This window comes from Pseudopipra pipra, chromosome 6 (genome assembly GCF_036250125.1).
Source record: "Pseudopipra pipra isolate bDixPip1 chromosome 6, bDixPip1.hap1, whole genome shotgun sequence".
NCBI classification, from domain to species: domain Eukaryota; kingdom Metazoa; phylum Chordata; class Aves; order Passeriformes; family Pipridae; genus Pseudopipra; species Pseudopipra pipra.
Window position 1 is genome coordinate 16,425,975 of NC_087554.1, and position 16,531 is coordinate 16,442,505.

Here is a 16,531-nt window from a genome sequence, read left to right on the forward strand (position 1 = left end):
GGAGAGCGGTGCGGAAGGGGAGGGAGTCGCCGGTCCCTCCGCGCTCCGCCTCTCTCCGCGCTTCTGGGAGTTGTAGGCGCCCGCTTTTCCTCAGAGGGGGACATTTTGAGAGCGAATTTGTGGGGCGAGAGGGGGCTGAGCGACTACAGCTCCCAGGGCGCACCGCGCCGCCCGACATTTCGCAGCCCGTGCTGGGCCGGTCTCGGGGCCCCCGGGGGCCGGGGGGAGGGCACGGCACCGCCGCCTCCCTCCGCAGTCTGGAAAAAAGTCGTCACAGCTTTTGTTCTCATCGGAAAAGCAGGGCTTGGCCGCAACGAGAACACTTCAGAGGAAGTGTCTGGTTTCTTTGTGTTTTGGTTTTTCTTTCTTTTTTTTTTTCTTTTTTTTTTTTTTTTTTACCTTCTTACGTGTTTATTTTCAAAACAGAAAACCCCCAGTCACTCGAGGCATAAAACCATTATCCGTAACAAAAAAAAAAGTTTCCACTGCCTGTCCCAGAAGAACATTTTTTGCGCGTGTGTCAAGAAGCAGAGCTCTGTCTGAAAATGTTTTATTGGTGTTGGCCAAAGAGGCTTGACCTTTTTTTTCCCCTTATTTCAGCAAACAGTTTAAATTTTCAGCACAAATACATTTCCCCCGTGGCTTCAGTACTCAGCTTGTTTTCCCTATGTTTAGGAAAAAGTATTCGGTGTGCCAGGGGGCTTTGCCAGGCAAGGTTGTGGCTGTGGAGGCTTCACTGGCTCCTTTCAAGCTGGGCCTCACTGTGAGTCACCCATAATATAAACTGCAGCCACTTCAAATGCATCCTCAGTTTTTAAATACATACTTTTGCCTGCTGGAGTGTTGCTAATTACAATAATTTATGAGACGAGGGCTGTGTTTGGAATGCATTTGGCAGCAATGATGGGATTAGTGCAAAATGTCTTCCATCTAGCTGGAGTCATGCTGTAGTTTTAAACCAACAGTTTTAGAGGTGTTTCCCCATGTAGTGATCCCATTTTTTTATGTATACACATTTGGCAGTATGGTCACAAGAATTCAAATGGGTTCTCGGAGGGAAGAAAGGAAAACATGAGTCTTCAAGTAGGTGAGCAGAAATGGAAAGGAGGAGGGCAGTAAACAGGCAAAGGCAGCAAAGAGTAAACCCCCGGTAAAGGCTACCAGTGCTGTGTAACACTGTCTAGTGCACCAGGGACAGAGCAGGAGTGAGTACTTCAGTGTAGTAAGGAGCAGGCAAGAAAAGGATGTGGAGTAAACAGTGGCATGCCCCGTTTCTGTAAGGCTAGAGACAAGCAGGGTACATCATAGACTGGTGCAAACAATGGCACTGTTTCTTGTTTTGAACACTGGTTCTGTGTTAGATCAGGGGCTCAGAGGGGCAGAAGAGGGCAACACTACCTCGCTGTATCACATGGGGATGTGTGTGCTTTCAGGGACAGGCCATATTTCTCCATTTCCAGAGGCTACAAGTTCTCATTTTTTTGCCTGGATGCTGTGAATATTGATAACCAAGGTCACCTTTGGAAGCTGAATGTAGGCTTTTCCTCCTTCCTGTTTTTTTATTCAGAAGATTTAGTATTGCACACTGCAGGGAACTGGGGAAGAGCTGCTCATTCTCTGGTGGCTGAGGACAAGACAGCTTGCAGCAGTGGATATACTGGTGTGTTGGGATTTTCGCTATTGCTTGGCGACAGCTGAAATAAAAATAATGAGTCAGAGTCTGAAGACGAACAGATGGTAAAGTGTTTTCCCCTTCCTGGCCTGAACTGAGGTGGCTTGAAGAGGGTTGGGGGCTGGAAGGTGGATCTGAGCTGCAGCACAGGACATCATCCAAATGAGCGGGTTGTATCCAGTGAGTGGGCTCCAAGGGGCCACTCAGTCACGGAGATGGCCCCATGTGTCTGCAGGAAGCCAGCGCGTCCCTGCGTGTGGGGGTGGCATGTACAAATGCACACCAGCCTCGGCCCCAGTACCGGCGCCTCCCGCTCCTGTCTTGCAAATAAATCTGTTGTTTGGCCCCCATCCGGTGACTGTTTCCGCTGCTCTCTGGCAGTCTCCTGCTGCTGCTCCTGTGCTCAGAGCCTGGGGTAGGCGCCTGGCAGGGACTGCTGGCCCCTCTCCTTGCGGCTGTAGGAAAGTGGCAGGCAATTCCCCAGGAGCCACACAGATCCTATAAGCCAGACAGAGCAATAAGATGCGTTTTCACCATCTCCTGCATCTGGAAGGAGTATGGAGGTTAGTTAGATGTGGCCACATGCAGCTCATGCTGGAGGTCCTAAGGGGAGGTGGGGAGGGAAAGGATTATTTTACTGCAGGCAAAAAGGAAAAGCAGAGTCATGACCACCACATCCTTCTCTGCTGGGAGAAGGCAGTCACACCAGGCCAGACTGGTACAGGCTGAAGGAAATAATAGAGTTGCCCTCTCCCATTTGCCAGAAGGAAATCCTACAAATGGCCTTGAAATCCCCTGTGGGGCATTTCCAGAATTCAGTGCTTCACAGCACCTCTCTTCTACAACAAGCTCCGCTTACCTGTTTTACTTTGCATGTTCATTTGGTCCTGGCTCACCTGAAAGCACGTTTGATTTATTCCAGAGCTGTTTACCCATGTTGGTGCTATTTCCCCTTAAGGTAACTACATAAAATTAGTTCCTGTGGAGTGAGTTTTAATGCAAGCGGGCTATGAAGGTCTTTATCAACTTGATTCTTCACAATAATAGTGGTATTGTCAGCCTATAGAGGACCTGCAGGGAGACCCTGCAACCCCTTTTTTGTTAGAGACATTGCATGTGTGGGAGGGAACTGAAGTCCTTTACAAGCAAAATTAATACTCTCTGCAATTACTTGAATTTTTAAAAGGAAACAAACAGTTGGGGGTGTCTTTCATTTTGATTTAGCTAAAGAATATTTGTACTAAAAAAATCCTTCTGCTAATCTGGCTCCTTTTTTCTTTTTCCTGTCATTGCCCCAGCATGCCTGATACCAACAGCAGTGATGAAGGGCTGAAAGGGGTCGAGGGAACCAGCTGAGGGCCTTGAAGTTTACATTAACAAAAAACTCAGAACCCTAAAGCTCCCTAGATCTCTTGTTTGAACAAGACCTAATGGGGTTTCACTAACCAACACAACTTTGCAGCCAATGCCAAGCCTTGCATTTAACAGCACTAGTCCTTGCTGGAGGAAATCTCAGCAGTTTACTCACAGCCGGCAGACAGGGTGTTGTGTGCATGCTGTCTCACCTGGCCTAACACCACCACCTCTTCGGTACTCAACAAAGCTGTGTTCTGACATGAGGGAACACCCTCGCAAAGCAGGGCCAAGAAACATCTTTTTTTTTTTTTAAAAAAAGAAAAAGGAAAAGGTGTGATTAATTAGAAATGTTACTTGCAACCATTGGCACTTGAGATGGGCCATCTAAATCCAGTGAGAAACACCAGGCAGTCCGCAGCATGCCTGGTTGCACAATTTATGTACCCTCTAATGTGTCTGCAAGTGTGAAAACAACTTGGGCTTCAGTTATGCAGCAGTTTTAGCAGCTAGGAGGTGTTGTCTGTTTGCTCCAGGTCCCTGGGTACTACAGTGAAAAAAGCATCAGGCTGCCAGAGTCAGACAAGCTGCCAGAGGTTGGCTGAAGAGGTTACACCACACACTTCTGTGACCTCCTGCTTGGGTTATGCCTTGTGCAAGGAAATGTGATGCTCTCCAGGCTGAAACTGAGTGGTCAGATAACAATACGCAGCCTCTGTCTAGTTCAGGTGCACAGCGTTGTACATATGGGACTTGAGATTCATAGTCTGTGTCTTTACCACTTAATCAAGAGCTGGTCAAGTAGTTAATTGTTTTCCTTTCCCCTTCAGCACCCACTGGTGACAGATGTTTCCTCCCTGGGGGCTGTATTTCCACTCTTGCGGACTCTCTGGTGCAGCCCCAGTTTGCAGCCCTATCACAGCCCTTACAGTGAAAAAGTTTGTTGAAGTTTGTTTTTCAGAACAATCTTGTTTGTTGTCAGCTGCTTTGCCTTAGGGCTGAAACTCCCTCCTCTCCCCTAACTGGAAGGGGCACACTGCCATGCCCAGCACAGGAAAAGGGGTTAAGAGCAGGAATGTGAGCACAGCACATCCTTCATCACGGAGCCCAGGAAGCAGAGCTGGCAGGCAGAGGGAGGGTGCGGCCAGATCCAGCAGTGTGGGTGCTTTCTCCTACAGAAACCTCCACCATAAACAGCTCTGGCATGGGAGAGCTGGCTGGTTTTATATCCTCCTGTGAGAATATTGCAAATCTTAGTTAGAGCTTAGACAACCTCTGATTACAGAATGCAATAAGCAATTTATACATGTTAGTTGCAGCTGTCTTAGTAGGAAACCATTAGGCACATTGCTATTTAAAAAAACAAACAGTCCAGAAGAGCCTTACGAAACACAGCTCGCCAAAGCAAAAACTACCTTCAAAACTTCTCGTTAGAAACACTCTAGGAGGTTTTAATAAGAAAAAAAAAAAAACAGTTTAGGAGGGAGGAGGAAAAGAATTCCACTGGAAAAAATCCCAGCTTGGTCTAGCTTAGAAAAATTCATGCCTGTGTTTTTATTATCTGAAAATTCTTGTTTCATTAAAAAAAAAAAAAAAAAAGATTCCCTAGTCATATTCCTAGGCATCGGAATTCCACAGTAAGGTCTCCAGTGACTTTCGAAGTCCCTCAGACATCTGGAGAAAAATGTTAAAGAGAAGTGTAAGCCAGGGTCGTCCATGCAATATGAGCACAAACGGGCTGGAAGCATTCCACCCGCCTGTTCTCCTCACAGTGGGTTATCTATGTGGCCTCACATGCTCCTGCATGGCAGGACTGTTGTTTTCCAAGAATAACCCATATCTTCACTCAACAGCACCTCAAAGGGGCCTAGTTTGCCTGGTTCTCTCCCAGCATCACGTTCAACTCATCTGTTTCAAGCACACCAGTGCAAATACTCAGACTTGAAGTGCAAAGAGGGACTGCATTTAGCCAGGAAGGTTTAAGATCCCAGCTATACTTCCAGGCTGAGGTCCCAAGGCACACACCCTGGATGCTAAATACTGCCATGCTTTGCCAGTTAGCCTGCACTATTGTTTCTCCCCCTCTTGAACACCAGCCCGGTTCTGACAGTGACTCACATCGGCTTAATCCTAGCTCCAGAGGCAGGAATAATTTTATCCCCATCTGGAGCAACAATGCAGTGCCACAATCCAAATGTTTTAAGACATGAAGCAAAAAGCATCACATTCATGGGAAACCACCTAGAGGGTCAGCTGAGGACGGCATTCCCTGCAGCCTGAATTTTACTTGAATCTGAGAATGAGACAACCCTGTTCCCTTGGAAGACATGGCAGAAATCTGTACATGACAGAAAGAAACAAGATCTGACAACACATCATTAAAAATCCACTAACAAGGGTGATTGCTTTGTTTCTTTTTTATTGTTTTTAAATATCACTTTTTTTTTTTCTTTCCAGAAGTCATTATGTCCGACTCCATTAACATTCAGGTAAACAAGTGAAAGAACAACAGATGGGCATGATCTTGTAGCACAGGCACAGCCGCTGGGAGCAGGACTTGCCTTTCTTTGGGGCAGCTGAACGTTTCTCTCCCTCGCCCGCATTCCCTCCCTCTCTCTACCAGCAAGGGTGATGGCTGGCAACTGCCGCAGGACATTTTTCTTCAAACACAGCAAGAAGTCCAAGACAGGACAGAGAAAGGCAGGCAGTTGTGGGATCACAGCACTTGGGACTCCCACTTTGCTCTCAGCCAGGCTTTCCCCTGAGGGTGTGGAGAGGCAGGTGGGAGCAGCAACAGTGGCATTACCAGACCATCCACAAAAACCAGCCCAGCCCCCATCCAGATGGCAGCAGAGGGCATTTGGGGACATTTTCAGTCACTTCAGGAGAAGCCCCTTGAGTGTGTGCAGTACTGCCACCTCCTCCCCCCTGAATTTCAGCACAGTCACTCTGTTTTGCAATCCACATTAGCTCCCCCACAGCTGTGCCCCTCTTCCCTTGAGGGTGAGGCACAACTGCAGCAGCCACCACTGCTGGCAAGCAACCTTCTTGCCTTCCCTCGGCACTATTCTGATGCATCCCAGCCTGCCTGCAGGCCCCCCTCCCAGAGGCTGTAAAAACCCGTGCTGTTGAAGCCTGGTTCACAAAGCATCCTGGTGTTAAGGTTAACTGGTTGTAAAATTGCAGCAGTTCATCACACTATGCACACTATGAGAAATGTTTATTAAATTGATTTTCGTTTCATTTCTTTAAAAAAAAAAGGCAGAAAGAAGTTAAACACACTGCTTTGTGGCATGCTCCACAGTATGAAAAAATCCCAAGCATTCAGTTAAGCTGTCAGCGGCTCTGTTTGACCTTTCAGTGTGGTCTTTGAACTCAGACCTGGACAGTTGACACTCCTCCACCAGCCTCTTTCCTCCTCCCTGCTTCAGCTCACAGCCATTTTCTCAGCTGTCACTAGCTCCAGGAGGGATGTTCCCATGGAGAGGGAGGGGTTTGTATTGACAGCTTGCAATTTAATCTCTTTTTTTTTTTTGGGTTGTGGAGGGGAGCAGTACAGGGCACCATGTTGCACACAAATGCTAAGATATGCAGGAGAGGGGCTGAGGCAGAGCAGGGGTCCTACCTAGTGGTTTCCCCCCTTCACCTCAGCCAGCTTTGGGACTGACCAACTGGCAGAAGAGCCCTGTGGCTTTTGGATCCTGAATGCTTGCAATGGGGCAAGTCCTCAGCCCTTCACAGCTCCCTCTCTACTTTGTGTTAACTCAGGTCCAGCTTCACAGGAGACCCAAGTGGGTAGTTTTTTCTGGGAGGGTTTCTCAGTTACTTCATCATTCTTAAGCATGACAGTTCCTCTCTGTCCCTGGGCTGACCCCTCCTGCTACAGCTGATGACCATTCCATCAAGTGTGGGGACTCGGTAACTCTAAAAGCATTGCCCTCTCCTGCAAACATCCTTCTGTCTCTTCTCCCATGACCTTCCCAGCTGCTAGCTGTTCCCCTCCTTCAGCACCTTTCCTGCAGCAGCCACAGGAACAGGAGGCAGCCCAGGAAGCTGCCTCTGTAGCTCTCCTCAGTGACAAGCCACCTCTGAAATGAACCAGAGGGCAAACTGCAGTCCCTGCAGGACAGAGTCTTAGCAAACTTCCTGCTCTTCCTCCTAAAGCTCTCAGATTCTCTCCCCAAGTACCACTTTCTGCCAATTGCTCCTGCCTGGGACAACCCAAACCCCTAAAGGTACACTGTCCAAGGACACACCCGACCTGCATCGAGACCCAGCCTGTCTTCAAACAGAGCTCCAGCTGCATACACAGCATCAACTGAATACTGAACAATATCAAAAATATGGTATAAGGAAAGAAAACAGAACTGAAATGCGTAATGGCATATTTATACACATTTATCAACAGTCAACAAAAAAGGCGGCAAGTTACACATCCATTCTGTATGCTAACAATCTCGATGCACATAGATGTAAACACACATGCTTGGATGATGCGTATACATATAGCCACATAACAGAGTAGATGACCTGAAGGAGCTACGCTGGGGAGCAGGGGAAGGGGTTACCTACTGCAAAACCTCACCTCGTTCTCGATGTGCACAACATGGACATTCAGGGCAGTGTTGCTTTAAGGCTATATCTAAGGCTGAATCTTTTCTTGTCTGACCCCTCAATATAAAGATCTGTTGAAGCACTTCCTCCTCTTACCCAGCACAACTTGAGATATATATATATATATATTTACCTATATATTTTTTAAAGGCCCTATATACTAAAAGGCAGGAATAGGAAAGGGGAGAGTCAAAGGGAGGAAAATCTTCTCAATGGATCAGTTTGCCCCAGTGCAGGAATTTTCTATGATGTAGTGGCAATGGCCATGGCAACCATATGCAGCGAACAAGGTACTAGTTTAAAATGATCAATGATCACAGGTCTCCCTCCCTATCAGATCTGAAGCTCTTTGTTGCAACAAAGGGGGAGAGTGAAATACTTTAAGAAACAGAAATATTCCTGAAGTGGGGAAAGTGATCACTAATTTAAACTCCTCCCCTTACCTGCTTCAAGGTGGCAAAAAGCTGAGAGATACTGTAATTTCCAGCTCAAGTGCCTGTACGGCTAAGGGAAAGGCTTTGCTTAAAAATATATATCTATAGAACTATACATACAGATAATCTTTTTAGTGACATTCTGATTTTATTACATAGCTCCTGGGTCACTCCCCCTCTATCTACATGGTAATGGAGTGGCATACAAAAGAAGCCACATACATCAAATTGATAACCAAAGTTACCAGATCACAAGAATGTGTTTCAACTGGTACGATCTAAAATCCTGAATTCCCTTGACTTTATAAGCTGTTCTATTCTTGATATAACTGGAAGGTCTTAAAAATAAACTTTTTTTTTTTTAAATCAGATTATGACAATTTCCCAGCAATATTACAGTGTGTGACAATGTGCCATAATTAAAGAAAATTTAATTGAACAAGATAGTGATGCAAAGATGAAATTTTAAGGATTATGCATATGGTTGGGAACACCCAAGTGTCATCCTGCAGTACATAAAAGCAGTCTAAAGTCTGCTAAAAGATTTCTAAAATCAGGAACTATTTTTTTAATGTTTTTTCTTTTTCCAATATAATTTCTGTGTAAGCATTAGCTTAACAGTGGAAAGTTGATATAGAACTAGACTGTCCCCAAAACATATGTCTACAATGAAATATTGAAGGAGGTTAAAAAAGTAACTTAATTTTCAGTTTATATTTGAAAAACTGGGGCTATATTTGAAAAACTGAGACTAAAATTCACCCTCTGACCTTTTAATGTAATGAATGAATGGAAATGAGCAAATTTATAAAGTTATAGCCCCAAGGAAAACAAAACCCCATAAAACCAAAAACCATTTTTACACTTTATAGAGTAAAAAAATTTAAGCATGACCTCTGTTAAGGATTGACCTATCGATGCAAACAGGTCAGAGAGGAACAATGTGCCCGAGTTTCCCCTGGGTTACATCGCACCCAGGCAACAGAGGCTCTTTCCTCTCCTCTCCTCTCTCCCAGGCTTCAGGCAGTCAGCCAGGCTTCCCTGTGGACAGCCTGGAAATGCCAGGGAGTTGGGGTGATGGTTGGAAAAGATGAGTACAAATTAACAAAACCACTAAAATCTGCTTCAGCATCCAGTAAAAAAAGTCAGTAAAACCAAGGCAAAATTTTTCTGGTAACAGGCTGCAGCCTTCTCCTCTGCACATCTTCCACCAATGTTACTTCTGAGTTACTGGGGGTGGGGAAGGGGGAGGAAGGACTTGATCTCCTGCTACAGCAGCTTTCCCATCACACAAAACTGATGTGTAACTAACTCAGCCACAAAGATACGGGAAAGTTTGATTTATTAAACAAACAAAAAAAAGTACTTCAAAATAAAAATGGTAAGTACTGTATGGTAATATTGGAAGCATTTATATACATAGTTTTCTTTGTCTGTTGTTGAAATGTCTCCTGGTCACTTGGTGGCACTTGGGGTCCCCTCTAGCGCCGTCTTCCCTGCTCCCCCCTTCCCCTCCCCGGCTCTCACGGCTCAGTAGACGGAGCTGTTCCTTATGCCACAGCACAGCACCATGCTCAGGATCATCTCGAAGATCTGTTGAGAGACACGGGGGCACCAGTGAGGCACCAATCAGTATGATGCAGGTCCCCCACTGCATCCTAAGGTCCCCCAATCCACTCTCATGCCAGAGGTAAGTGCAGAGATGCTACATCTTTGCTGCTGTTTTCATTAGGAGTTGGCCAGTTTGAGATAAGATGATGTTCTCCTGTCTCTCTCTGGCAGCAGTGGTGTTACATTACAAGCTTCCTGGCTGCCAACTGCACAGCAAATGCCTCGAGATCGCTCCAGCATTACAGCCCAGCCTTTGTACAGGCGCCGGGTTACCAGCCCATGCCACCCACCCCTCACTAGGGAGCAAACCCAACATGGCAAAACAAGCAAATCCTTTCCCACTGCAGACCCCAGCAACAGAACACGGCACCCTGTGAAACAAGTGGTTTTGGAGGCAGCGAGCAGGTTTCAATGGTGCTCTGCCCTTCTGGACGGGCTTGCAGGTGGCTCTTGCTCCACTGAGCTTGTCACGTGCCTCCCCTAACAACTCAACTCCATGGAGGGATAACAAAGCCCTCAGTCTTGCCATGTTCCAAAGCAGCTGAGGTGCACAGGGCTGGTGCTGCATGCTGAGCTGCAGGAGCATCTGGAGGAGAGGGATGGATCCAGCCCAGCTGGAAAAGGACCACGGCACCCCGAGGTGGCTTTTCCCTGTCCCACCATGCTGTCATGCTTACCATGATCACAGCGACCACGACAGCAGCGATACCAATCAGGTACAGCTTCCCAGAGAACAGGTCATCGATTTTTCTGTGGCAGTTTGAGTTCTGAAGCAGAGAACAAACTGGTCAGATATCCTGCTTTCCCCTCACCTCCCCCCCACCACCCAGAAAGGCAGGTCAGCTTTCTCACTGTCCTGCTTATGTTCCTAGGTCCTGACTCCAGGACTTCCGACCAGACTTCAACCCTCCACACCTGCCAGCCCCCTCAGGCAGGAACAGCAAATGACAAAACAGTGGGAACCTTCAGCATCCTTCTACATCATCCCCAAATAAATCTCTACTCTTTATCTAATTCCCAATAAGTCCCCAAATTTTCTTGGCAGCTGAGGTTTCTTGCAGCAGCTGTGCTGACTGAAGAGCAGCTGTGCCTACCTCAAAAAAGCTTTTCAGGGAGTCCTTTGGGCAGAGGTCATCCCTCCACACGGGAGTGAAAGTTGCTGTTAGAGTATCGGAACCACAGCAGTCCAGCTACATGGAGAGAAGAAAAAAAAAACAACAAAACCCAGCATTAGCAGACAGCAAACACTCATGCAGTGCTCTCCCTACCCTTACACTTCCTTGAAGCCACCCAAGACTGAGGAGGCATCTTGGAAGGGGAAACAAGGGAGGGTAATAAGTCACTAAATTAACCCTTTTTTCTTTCCATGCAATGCAGCTGCTTCCTACAATAGTCCCAGACAGATCTGGCATGGCTATCTCTGGAGGAGAGTGAATCCAACTCTCTCCAGAAATTTTGTTTCCTGCTGAATGGAGCAAGTATCAGGATTAGTTACTCAGAGCTACATCCTTTGTCCACTGAATTTTTATTTAAATCAGGGGTGCTGAGGTAAATGAAAAGCAACTTAATTAGAGCCTGAGCCAGACTTCCTAGCACAGTGTGAAGGCCAGAATATTGAAGAGAGTGCAACTCTGCTTCTTGAAATGTAAGAACAGCAAACTTGACAGGCTAAGACCTGCATGTAGCATCATTTGCTTTAGACTCTGCTTTTCCCATTCATTTTCCTGACCGCCATTATTAATTCTCCTTCCTCCCATGTTCTCATTTACTCTGGCAGCAGGAAACTTCTACAGAGAAGAGATTTCTACATGGAACTCAGAAAGCAGGCAGCAAAATCCCAGTGCTGTGAACGTATTTGATCCAGTTCACTCGGTTCACTCCAGTTCTCCCATAAGCATTAAAATCCCAGCGTTGCCTTCGTTCCCTGCCCAAGACTTGTAGTTCAACTTATTGCCTCTGCCTCGGTGGGGAGGCAGAGGCAATTCAGTCAACTGGCAACTTCAGTCCACATACACAGACAGTTGCTCCTCACCACCTACCCACGGACAAACCACCCGCAGAAGTTCACCAGCTGTGATCCACAGCACACCCTATCCATCAGTGCCAGCTCTGGCTGACTCCACGCAGCCTAAGCAGGACGTGCAGCAAGAGCAGCAACATCTTACCGTTTCATGGAAGGTCTTCACTACAGCTTTCGCGTTGTTCGCATCCGATTCTCCCATGAGCGCCTGTTGAAGTGCTTGATCGTAGAACTGCTTCACATCTTTGGCTATCTGGGAAAGACATAGGAAAAACCCTCAGCCAGAGAAAGAGGAGGAAACCCATCCAGCAGATGCGCCTGAAGGAGACAGATTCCCTCTAATGAGACTTGCAGTAAGATGAGCAGTTTTAAAATAGATTAGGATGCCACTTGTTTGCACAGACGTGAAAAAAGGCCTGTCTTTCATAGGGCTCAAGCCCCTCCAGCTGTAGCATGTTAAGAACAGCAAATATTAAGAACCTCATCCACCAGCCAGCAGATTCCAGCCAACACTGTCCAAGGACTCCACAAGCTCTCTCTAGCAGATAAAGACAGCCAAGGCCTGGAGGGTGAACCACAAGATCTGAGATAGCCTTCACCCCATGTGAATGTGCTTCTGGGCTCAGGAATGCAGAAGAGGCTTATTCTGAACCACACAACACATGGAGACAAAGCAGGCAGGCAACACGTTTGCCACTGAGGCTGCAGAGGCAGGACATGCTGGAAAAGTCATGAGAAGGTGGGGTGTGCAAGCAAGGCCATCTGTAAGTATGGGCACCTCGGCGTGCTGGTTTGGAGGGGATGGCAGGAATTTGGGAGAGACTGCACACTAAAACCTAATGAGGCAGCTCACTTGGGTCAGGCAGCTTAGGTGCATTTAGGTGGATGTCAAACTCTGGCTGTGTCCCTACCTGGAGCTGGGCATCCCTGTCCTGTAAGTGGTTATGTGGAAAGTTTCATCCACACTCTAACCCTCCCACTGGCTGGTGAACTGTAGCCACCCATGGGGGTCTGCTCCACAGTGCAAGAACCTCCTAATTATCAGGGATACTGGCCTTGTGATTTCTCCTTTAACGCCTTCCCATAATTTGGAAGAGATAGATGAAAGGAGGATGTGCAAGAGAAGGAAAAAAAACCCTATATGAGCAAGAAAGGGAAAACACTTTCTAGAACATCTGCTCTTGGCAGCACAGACTGGATTAGCACATGAAAAAAGAAACTGCAGCAAGAAGGAGCACGATTTCAATCAATTATCCCAGAATTCCTTTGTCACTGCTCAAAAAAGTTTGCTTTGGAGGGCAGTGTTCTCCAATCAAACCATTTGATTCTGGTACATGAAAAAAAATATAAAAATAATCCTACTGCTTCTAAAGCATCTCCAAGAAGGCAGGCTAAGGGAGACACTGCCTCCAGCTTTGTGGCAGTGTCCCTGCTGGAAGCAGCTATTGATGTCTGGGATCATTCTACACTTCCCTCCCAGCTTGCATTGCTCGCAGCCAAGGCAGGGAGAAGCAAGCCACCTGCCTTGTGAGCAGGGACTTCAAAACAGCCCATTCATCATCAAGGCTGTAAAACCAGATGATGCCAACAGGCTGCCACCATTCATTTTAAACTGTAAAATTAATTTTAGGATCTGAGGTCATCGCTCTTGTATTAGCAAATCCTAAATTTCTCAGCTTTATGCTCTAATATCCAAGCGCCTTCTCCCCAGGACGGAACACAAGAGCCATGGGGTCCCTCCTTACTCAGGCTTCACTTTTTTTGCTGTTGGTTGCAGTTGCACATCTTGGACTCTTCAGGATTCACGAACTAACATCTGCAGGAGGCACAACCCTTCTGCAGAGGTTAATTAGTTCACTAAAGTTGCTAGGAAACAGCACCCTGCCTGCATAATGATATGTTTAGCCACAGAAGAGTTTATTCCAGTGAAGTCATGCTCTCTCCCGCTGAATGACTACACGGGTGTTCCCATTCAGGCCAAGCCCATCAGCCATGGACTATATGCATGTGAAAGCTGAGCAGGCCACCACCTACTTACACAGCTGGCTTGCGTCTCTTAGTAAAGTAAACACATTTCCTACTCTGCCAAGAGAGTCTAACCTTGGCTTTGAGTACAAGCAGTCCCCTTCTCTCCTCCAAACCCTGGAGGCCCAGTGATCAACACCCAGCCTGCTGCTTGCTGCAGCACAGCCATAGCTCCCATACATGGACAGTTTTGCACTTTAAGATGAAACTCTGCATGTCTCTGAGCACATGTGACCGTAATGAAAGGAAGGTGAGCAGAAACAGAAGGTGAAAAGCTGCAATTTTCAGTCCTACCCTTTAGTTCACCCCCCTCCAACCAGAAAACCTCATCTGAGCAGTCCCTAGAAGGGTGCCTGGTACAGACACAGGGTTTGTACCCCTTGTGCATGCACAACTTATGGATCAGCAGCAAGCCCAGTCCTGGCACACAAATGGCCCAAAGCAGGTTATATGATACTGCTGAACAGTAGGAAGCACCAAGCAATCCTGTTAATGCAGGCCCTCCCTGTACGGTATTCCCTCCCTTTGGCACTATGCAGCTGGGTTCACTCTTTGTTCCTTGGCACCTAGGATGTGCAGATGGCTTTCCTTCACGACTTCATGCATGAATCAACTCACTCTGTGACTGACAGTGTGGCAGCACGGAGGAGACCCAAGTGAGACAGGCTATTTTTATTCTAGACATTGCACTACATACCCTAAGGGGCAGCTGCTACTGGCAAGTGCTCACATTTAAAGTTCATCAGCCTGGCCAAGAGGAGTTAGGTGACCTGCCCAGGTCACGGTTTGAGAGCAGCTTGTAAGCAAAACAGCTCATGTCAGGATCTGCTGTGGTTCTGCCCAGGCCTTCCAGTCCCACAAATACAGGTATCAGAGTTGTCTTACCTGGTCTTTGTTGACAAATCCCCAAATTCCAGCCGCAACTTCGCAGGCAAACAGGATCACCAGGCAAGTGAAGAACTGCAAAGGCAAATCAAAAGATGGGTCCTGAACATATCTGGCTACAGGCAAAAGCAGCAACTAGGTGGGTAGAGGTGTGGTTCTACTGACAGAGATCAGAGCAAGGTGTCATCTGACTTCAAATCATTTTATCTCTCATACACACACTTAGCCCAAACACGTTTTCCTGTAACTCATCGGATGCCACCCCATGTCCAGGCTTCCCACTGGGATGGCTGAGCAGGGGTTAGAAAGCCTTCCCCACGAAGGTATGGCAGGGATGAAGATGCCCTGAGCACCATGAGATATATTGTTCCTCTGCATACACCTGCAGGACCCTCCAGACAATGTTCCTGCTCTGCCACAAGTGCTCCAAGGACAGGAATTGCCAGTGAGGGGTTAAAAGCACGTTTCAGCTGCTGAGGAGCTGGGGATGTCAGGGTGTGATTTATGACCAGCTCTCCAGCAGCCACAGCCCTGCAAGGCTACTGCAGTTTTTTGCATAAATACTAACACTGACATTTTCCCACAGTCCCACCCTGTTTGTACAATTCCAGCAGTCCTCCCTGCCACCCCCCCAAAGACTCCCTCCATCTTTTTGTTCAGAAAACATTGTGATGGTTGGTCTGTTAGACTGGGAATAGGAAGCTGTGAAGCTCACACATAAGAGTCAGGTGAGAAGGCACAGAGAGGCATGCTTCATATGCAGCCAACATCACCTCTGTGACAGTATCACTCAGTGGCTTCTTCCTGGGAAAAGCCCCAAAGTGGGAGAGGTGCCATGGAATTAAAGAAGCAAAAGCCCCTGGCTCCTGGGCAGTCTCTATTCCAGACACATTCAGGACGTTTTCTTCAACAACAGAGGAAACGGGAGTTTCCAGAATGATGCCATGACCTGGCTCTCATGTGCAAGAGTAAAGGGTTATCAGCAAAATGGAAACAAGATTATTAACCTGACAACAGGAAAGGACTTCTAACATCCTTGTCCAGTTCCTGAACAACCAACTCCTATGTTAACACCTATCTATCCCTGATTCTGTAGGAGTATCTTTGGAGGACTGGGTCCTACATCCCCCCAAGGACTCACATCACCCTAAATTGTGGGCGTGATGCCACTGTAAGTCTCTGGTTAAGCACTAGGGCTCATTCTTGCAGTGGTTACCCTCCAGTGAAGGATGGCTTGTTTATCCCAGATTTGCAGCCACAACTTCCTGCAGACTCAGTTTTTCTGCAAGTTGGCTGCAGAACACCAAGAGATGCAGCTTGATGCTATGGGAACACAGTGATGTTCCTGGCCAGGCAGCTGGATGTGTCCCAGCCCCTTCCCAGGGAGCAGAGCCTGCTCCATGCCAAGCTCTTGCCTTCCTTGGGTCTTGTTGCTCAGCATCCAGGATTTTGATAGTGTGGAGCTTCCTGGTTCTTTTCCCTTCTGCAGTAAGTCACTCCATCAGCGAGCTGAAGGAGCAGGGAGTGTGGCTGCTTCCCTGCAACACCCTGAGGACACTGCCTGGAAATGTCCTTGGAGCACGGTGGGAGCCTTGGCCAGCGGAAAGTGTCCTTACAAGGCATCTCCAGCCTTCTCTTAGCAAGCCAAGGTGTGAGCAAACACGGGCAGCTCACAGCAGCTAGAGCTACTAATTTCAGCCAAAGCAGACGGTTTCCCTGTTGGGCCTCAGGTACGTTGTACCATCTGCCCTTCTAATCCTCTTTCCAACTTCAAGAGGGAGTGAGGGGTAATTCAGGGTCTGTAATCGCTTGCATTAACAAAAAAAATTAAAATCCAAAGCTGCCAGACCTTGCTACAACAAACCCTGTCGGATTTGTGTGCAGGCTCCTCCTATTCCCAGCAGCAGGGATAATGCC

The 16,531-nt window shown here is 47.3% G+C and overlaps 1 protein-coding gene and 1 long non-coding RNA gene across 2 annotated transcripts in view; one reads left to right on the forward strand and one right to left on the reverse strand.

The window, feature by feature from the left end:
- Window positions 1-6: 6 nt before the first annotated feature.
- LOC135415609 (uncharacterized) lies at window positions 7-10,456 on the forward strand. The gene is made up of 2 exons (XR_010431206.1): window positions 7-2,235; window positions 2,971-10,456. It is a non-coding gene; the product is annotated as an uncharacterized LOC135415609 (long non-coding RNA).
- CD81 (CD81 molecule) overlaps window positions 6,229-16,531 on the reverse strand; it is a 33,736-nt gene continuing 23,433 nt past the window's right edge. The window contains exons 4-8 of the mRNA XM_064657549.1: window positions 14,615-14,689; window positions 11,850-11,957; window positions 10,779-10,874; window positions 10,362-10,451; window positions 6,229-9,666 (exon numbers count right to left, since the gene is read on the reverse strand). Coding sequence (XP_064513619.1) covers window positions 9,604-9,666; window positions 10,362-10,451; window positions 10,779-10,874; window positions 11,850-11,957; window positions 14,615-14,689 — 432 coding nt within the window. The 3' untranslated portion in view covers window positions 6,229-9,603. The remainder of the gene's footprint in view (window positions 9,667-10,361; window positions 10,452-10,778; window positions 10,875-11,849; window positions 11,958-14,614; window positions 14,690-16,531) is intronic.